The sequence below is a fragment of the Pinus tabuliformis genome, chromosome 8, assembly GCF_031772625.1.
Source record: "Pinus tabuliformis cultivar Carrire ecotype Pingquan chromosome 8, CPIR1, whole genome shotgun sequence".
NCBI lineage: Eukaryota > Viridiplantae > Streptophyta > Pinopsida > Pinales > Pinaceae > Pinus > Pinus tabuliformis.
This window is the reverse complement of record NC_142294.1, coordinates 1,372,403,427-1,372,410,633: the sequence shown is the minus strand read 5'-3', so window position 1 is coordinate 1,372,410,633 and position 7,207 is coordinate 1,372,403,427. Positions and strand designations below refer to the sequence as shown.

The window sequence follows — 7,207 nt, the reverse complement described above, 5'->3', positions numbered from 1 at the left end:
ATTATATGTTGACAACAAATACCGTGAAAAACGCAAAAACGCATCAACTTTAAATTGGAGTTGTCCATAATGCGATTTTTTGGAGATTTCGGTGATGGAATCCGGCGGAAGAAATTGAAATTAAATCATGATTTATTGCAGTTAAAATGCTTTTTTAACTGCATATTTGGATTCAGCACCCTGAAAAACCCCTGGGACGCTTTGATTGTGCAGAAACTAGCTATCAAACTTGAGATTTCAATAAATTGCTGCCGGATTTTCACCGGAAAACCCCGCCAGAAAGGCTTTCAAAAAGTCGCGTTATAGACAACCGCCTTTAAATTCACACGAAGCAAATCATTAGTTGTTTATACAACCATTCACACATAATACTTTACACAAACAAACATAAAAATATAAATATTGTCAAGTGGTTTTAATAAGTGTAGTTTTTTCATTTTATTTTTTAATATGGTAATAAAGCTTTTTGTAGTGAAATTGTAAATTTTTTAATTAAAATGTCTTTAACTCCTCATATAATAATTTTTTGTAGTCTAATTAATGGTTATTAAATTTAACTAATAGATATATTGATATAGTTTTAGGGTTAATAATTAATATACTTTAAGTGTTAATAATTTTTATCTTTTAGTTTTTAAGTTATTTTAGATTTTTTTAGAAAGTTATTTTAGATTTTTTTAGAATAATTTAAATATACGCTATCTAAATATTTTAAAGAAAAATTGTAATCTATTTTTATATTCAAAATATATTACATCATTTCTACTTTTCTCTAACAATTATTAGATCATTTATACATTCAGAAATACCAAAAATATATAACATTTTTACATTTTATATGAAGATTTTGTTTATAATAATAATAAAAAGTTTTTTTTCAATCAAATTATGATTTCTTTAATTAAAATATGTTTTTCTTTAACCACTCATATAAAAAAAAATCTATACTTTAAAATATAGATAAGTTTTACCTTTTTAGTATTTTTTTAAATCATTTTATATTCTTTTAGAAATAGTAAATTTAAATTTAAACAAAAAATACTTAAAATAAAAAAGAAATCAAATCTATTTTTATATTCAAAAATTTGTTACATAAATTATATTTTTCCCTCAAAAAATATCACAATATTTATACATTCAAAAATACCAAAAATACATTACATTTTTGCATTTTAAATTATAAATATGAAAATAAAAATTTTCAAAGTCAATTCCTACTATAAAAGATAAAAAACTGACTTGACAACCCTAAAATATACAACTCAACAAATATACCAGTAAAATATACAAGCTTATTTAAACCACGGCATAAAAATCCAATGGGAATGCATCCAATGGTTGATATTTAAGAAATGATATTATATTATATGATCCACATCCTACAATGGTGATGCATCCAATGGTTGATATCTAAGAAATGATATTATATTATATGACCCACATCCATACAAGAGTTGATATTTAAGAAATGATATTATATTATATGATTCACATCCATACACGCCGCAGCCATATCAACTACTCCACTATTATCACTGTTCTGAATATTCTACTGCATTACCTATCACATTTTTTCCGGAAGGAAAAGCCCACTTCCAATAGGCTGTAAAGAAGTTACAGGATTCGCTACCTCACTAAACATTATAAGCGATCATCATAAAGCCATATCCTTGCTACCTGCCGAGTTGTTTTTTCTAAGTGGACGGAGGAGTTGGACCATGGGGGTCTGTATTTGCTCCGGGATCCTTATAATCTTCATTGAATGCGGCACCGTCCTCTGCAAACTTTGCTGGACTAGCTGTATTCCGAAATCCCTTCTCATTTTCTGCAACTTTCTCATATTCTGCAAATACCTGCAAAGTAATTAATAACAACAAAAATCAGCCAATCTTATTTATCAGATTGTTGGGTAATTTACAGAGATCACATCCTCTTTTATTACCTGAGACTTCTCAGATAATTTTCGTCCTTTACTGGTTTGCATTCCCTCTGCAGGAGGAATTGATGAATTAGTCTATGTAATAGAGATAAATATTTTGCGTTATATTGTAATAAGTTAATGATTGGTTTACTATTTTTTATTTTGTTTACTAAATATTATTGTATTTTCATCTAATTTAACAAACTACATCCTGCTTAACATATTTCTATTCAGAATTTATTCAAATTAATGTATACTATGACTGTGTTGAAAAGTAATATTAAGCAGAAAATGTAAAAATCTACAAAGTTAAAGTGAAAAACAAAGAGTCAGAGATCATACGTTCATCCTGTCTTGCGCTACAAGCCGCTAGGACTGCTAGTGCCAAAATGAAAGCAATTGAAAACCCTAATGCCCTCGCCATTTTTGCAGACTGTGTGTCTTTGTGATCCTGTGAATGAATGAGTACATTTCACTCCTGGCTGCCTCCTAAGATAAGCCGTTCCTCGTCAGATCCCACTTTGCTCATACCAATGAGATTGAAGATGCTTTTTCTCATTGCTATGATGCTCATCACAGTTACTTTTTCTTGAGGTGACACTACAATCTCAAGATGTAACATTTTTTGTTTTTAGTGTCCGTCATTATGTAAGTTTCCATTTGTCAATTTTACTTTGTGTATACCATTTGAAATATTTGAAAAATGTTATAAATTTAAATAAAGACAAACAAATAACTTTACTTATGTTCATTGAATTTCGAAAATACTTCAAAATACACAATTAAATTAAAAATGGCAAGTCACACAAGAATGGTCCGTATGCTTTTTCTAACCTAGTGTGAAGGTCATTTGCTTTTTCTAACCTAGTGTAAAGGTTTCTAACCTAGTGTGAAAGTTACCATGCGTACTTATGTTCATTGAATTTCGAAAATATTGAATAATGCCTAATTAAATTAAAACCTAGTGTGAAGGTTACCATGTGTACTTGATGATCCATGTGTGAAAGTTACCATGCGTACTTGATGATCCAAATGCTTTTTCTAACCTAGTTTGAGAGTTACCATGCGTGCTTATGTTCATTGAATTTCGAAAACAATTCAAAATGCATAATTAAATTAAAAATGACAAGTCACACCAGAATGATCCATTTGTTTTTTCTAATAGTGTGAAGTTTACCATGAGTGCGGGCTGTAAAATCAGTCCGATTGCTGCGAGTTTCTGTCAGCCGATCTATGATATCTTTTTTCATAATTTCTATTTTTTTGTACTTATCCGCGGAGAAATAGTTATTTGAATTTTTGCGGGGTGGGGAGAGGTAATGATGAAAAATTGGGAAGAAAACCCTTAGAATGACCATTTTCTAATTTTAAATTTACTTTTTTATTTATTCTAATTTTAAATTTACTCCACATTACATTTAGAAAGTACAAGTTTAATCATTAATATTTTATTATTTCAATTATTTTTAGGCCGATAGGCCTTCCTATACATCAACTTCTTCATCAACACTTTTACCCTACTAGTTCGATCAGGTGAGACACTTTCAATCGTTGATGTGAACCAGAAAACGAAACAACAGAAAATCAAGAAAGCACGGAAAACTTTTACTCTCCACTTGACATCTGTGCGTCGAGCTTCGAGGAGAGTTCGTGGAGTTTATGGCACCCTAAGTGATGATATTTTCACCTCGAGGAACTTCAACAGTCTTTCCAAATTCCTACATTGGTAATGTTTTCAAAGCAAAAATCTAGTGGCCTTATCTCCGCGTATCCGGTGGAAGAAAAAGCTGGGGTGCTCGTTTTGGCAAAACGCAAGATTTTCTGGACGCCATGCACCCGTCAGAGTATGCATCAGCCTTGTTGTTTCTATTATAAAGCACTGGTCAAGGAGCTTTCCATTATAAAGTTCTGGGCAAGGAGCAGAGGGTTGATCAGTAGACTGTTGAATTTTGCATTTAGATGGAGATCCATTGGCAGATGCTGGTGATGTTACTGCTGGCCACTCCAACTCTTGCCATCATTGACGTACGGAGGCCAAGGGAGGTCTCTACTACATTCGCTCGACCACCCAGAGACCGGGTAAATCTGTCTCCCTTCCAAGGCAATGCTGAGGAATTTTTTGAGGTTACAAAACCCATCGAGGTTCCCACGAGAATCCATGCTCTGTCCAACTGTTAGACCACGATTTTGGGTACACGTATAATTATCCTCCAGTTATAGGAAAGTATACGCCACCCCCAAACTGTCAGAAGAATTGGACGAAAGTGGTGATGGAGTGGAAGGCAACGTGTGATGGGTTTCAGTATGACCGTATTGCAGGGGTGTGGTTGAGTGAAGTGGAGATCCTGCGCACTTGTACAGCAGAACCCAATGGGGGACTGATTGAATGGATCATTCAGAAGGATATTACTAAATATTCTTCATTGTTAGATAAGCCTCAAATCCTTGAAGTCCAGCTTGATAACGTAGTTGATAAGACTTATACTGGGGTTTATCATGTCAATATAACATTTAATTTTTATGGAGATTCTGGGAATAACGGGTTAGATAACACAGGGTTTGCAGATCTGATTCTGCCTATTTCGCTTCCTAGTTCTCATATTGGGGGATCCTGGTTTCAGATAGAAAATTCGTCTGATGTGCAGTCGAAGTCGTTGCAACTACCACCTAACGCTTACAAGGCAGTTTTGGAGATTTTTGCTTCATTCCATCAACGTGATGAGTTCTGGTACAACAATCCCCCCAATGTGTATATTGAGGCAAATAATTTGACTAGACCTGGTAATGGGCCTTTTAGAGAATTGGTGGCCTTTATCGATGGGGTCCTTGTAGGTGTTGTGTGGCCTTTTCCTGTGATTTATACAGGAGGGATTGATACACAGTTCTGGGATCCTTTGGTTGGTATTGGGACATTTGATCTGCCTAGTTATGAGATTGAGGTTACACCCTTTTTGGGGGAACTGTTGGATGGAAAAGAGCACACATTCGGTTTCGGCGTGACCAATGCTCTGGATGTTTGGTTTATAGATGCGAACTTGCACCTGTGGCTTGATGGGAACTCTAGCAGTGCAATCATAGGGCAATTGATTGGACACGAGGAGCCGGAGTTGGAGTTGTCTCTGGTGTCAAACTTCAAAGAGCTGGATGGATCATTTCACACATTTGGCAATAGGAGGATCTCTTCCTCTGGCTGGGTAGAATCCTCTCATGGCAAGCTCATTACTAATACTTCGCAAGAGTTCACGTATGATAATTTAATGACTTTTCAAGCACTTGGAGAGTGACAGATTGTGAACCAAACGATAGCAACCAATAGTAAGGTTATTGTAGAGGCAGCCACAGGAATAGAATTATCCTCTAAAGTTGATGACTTCTTCACTTTATATTTAGATTTCAATGCTCCTATGGTTGTAATAAATGTTTCAAATGCACTTAATAAAAATGTATCCGTTGTTGACTCTAGTGGAATGTTCTTCAACTCTCTGAATAATAATCAAAATGCACGAGGAGACGATACGATCACCAGCACCCAACAAATGTACAATTATCAAAGCACTCAAGGTTGCTATTCCAGGCAAGTTAAAGCAATCAACTCAGCACTTGTTTCAGACTCAGCAGAGACTTTGTGTGGCAACACATCCTAGCGAGAGATAGTTTGTTTTTTCCAACTTCATGCCACGTGCAAAATAGTTTCCTTTTCTTCTACTATTTTATTTATGGGCAAATGGTAATTGATTGTCATAGTTTTCTTTGGCAATAGTTTTCTGTAACATTAACTTACATTTCATCCATCGTATAATATGAATTATCAATATAATTTTACAATAATAAAAAACAATTAGAAGGCCTTTAGCCAGCTCAAATTGCTCATCCGTTAGGCTTGAACCAACATCTCTTCTAGAGAAATTCAACAATTCTAATTTAATAATCCTATCGGCCTCTCTTTGTACCTTTTGGGACAATTTCTAGTTTATATATTTTGAAATAGCGTTTTTAAAATTTCTATTATATAAAGAATAAAACAAAATAGATAGTATAAATATTTAATTTATATCATTATACTAATACAAGTCATAATCAATGACTCATAAATTTTGTTCTAGTCACCTTGTTAATGTATGAGTTTCTGATGGTGGAAACAGGTTATATATGTTTCATTGAAGTTAGTGTGGTACTATGCATATTCACATTGGTTGGTGTCATATCCCCAGACTATTTTAAATATTTTATTTACCATAGTTTAAAAAAAAAGAATATTACCTGTTGCATAAATTTGTATTTTTTTCAGTAAATGGAGATAAAGAAAAAATGATTTCCTAGAACAGGGATATCCTGTAACTTCTGAGGAGAGAAGTTAAGACATATATACAAAAAAAAAACAGTTGAAAAACCCTAACTGCTCTTTCCCCCAATCGTGGAATGGTTTCCAGGAAGAGGAGGGGGAAGAGAGAGAAAAAGGCTGTGCTGTAGAGGACAGGCAGCAGGAAAAAGGGAGAGGGCTTACCGCGTCTAGTGAGGATCAGATGGTAAGGGCACAGAGCGCGTGCAACTAGCAAAGATGGTAGTCTTTGAGCAAGCTAGGGGGGAGATTGGTCTCGAAAGACAGTCTCATGGTCGGGTGAAAGACTAGCTGTAGAGAGCAGTGGTGACCTTAACTCGGAACATAAAAAGAAAAGGTGCATTTACAGGAGGCGACACAGGTATGTGGCCCTGACTTGAAACAAAGAAAAGAAAAGGTTTAATTTCTGTAGGTTGCAGTCCTTTAGAGAAGTATGGAAGGGTACAAAAAAAAAGAGGAAAAAAAAGTAAATAGGAAGGCCAGGTAGTTCTTAATGTAAATTGTCTTCCAGGTAGTAGTGGCAGTACGTTTTCAAGAAGAGGGTCAAACCCAGAACTTTACTATAACGTCTCTATTAGACAAATTTTTCTCTACTCAGTTTTGAAACTAAAACATGTTGGTAATTTGGGCGATAATAGTCTTTGGCAAGGGCTATTAGAATGAATTCATTGTGAGGAATTATACCATATGTAATGATCAGTTTTCAGGCGACAGAGAATGAAAGAAAGTGAAACCCTTAGGAAGACAATGAAAATTAGACCAACCGCATAGGGAATCATCAATAAACAAAGTGTGAATACACTATGCAAAGCACAGACAGACCCGAATATAGGAGAGTGCGCAAAATCGATTAAAGATCAGTAATATTCTCTAGTGGCTTGCAATTTTTGGACTGAGTCTATTCTAAAAAGACATATACATATATAAGTAGAAAAACCAGCGCTTGC

The 7,207-nt window shown here is 34.4% G+C and overlaps 1 protein-coding gene and 1 pseudogene across 1 annotated transcript; one reads left to right on the top strand and one right to left on the bottom strand.

The window, feature by feature from the left end:
• Positions 1–1,338: 1,338 nt before the first annotated feature.
• On the bottom strand, positions 1,339–2,450 carry LOC149240612 (uncharacterized). The gene is made up of 3 exons (XM_089367335.1): positions 2,264–2,450; positions 1,943–1,989; positions 1,339–1,853 (listed from the first exon to the last, which is right to left on the bottom strand). The coding sequence occupies exons 1-3, from the start codon at positions 2,343–2,345 to the stop codon at positions 1,695–1,697; spliced, it is 288 nt and encodes a 95-aa protein (XP_089223461.1). The 5' UTR covers positions 2,346–2,450; the 3' UTR covers positions 1,339–1,694.
• Positions 2,451–3,880: 1,430 nt separating this feature from the next.
• Positions 3,881–5,565, top strand: LOC149240611 (peptide-N4-(N-acetyl-beta-glucosaminyl)asparagine amidase A pseudogene; annotated as a pseudogene).
• Positions 5,566–7,207: the final 1,642 nt, after the last annotated feature.

What these genes read in the sequence shown, in the direction of transcription:
- LOC149240612 (XM_089367335.1), bottom strand. Translation starts at nt 2,345, where the DNA reads ATGGCGAGGGCATTAGGGTTTTCAATTGCTTTCATTTTGGCACTAGCA. An exon ending in TAGCGCAAGACAGGATGAAC is followed by an intron (nt 1,990 to 2,263) that starts GTATGATCTCTG and finishes TTCCTCCTGCAG; the next exon opens with AGGGAATGCAAACCAGTAAA. An exon ending in AATTATCTGAGAAGTCTCAG is followed by an intron (nt 1,854 to 1,942) that starts GTAATAAAAGAG and finishes ATTACTTTGCAG; the next exon opens with GTATTTGCAGAATATGAGAA.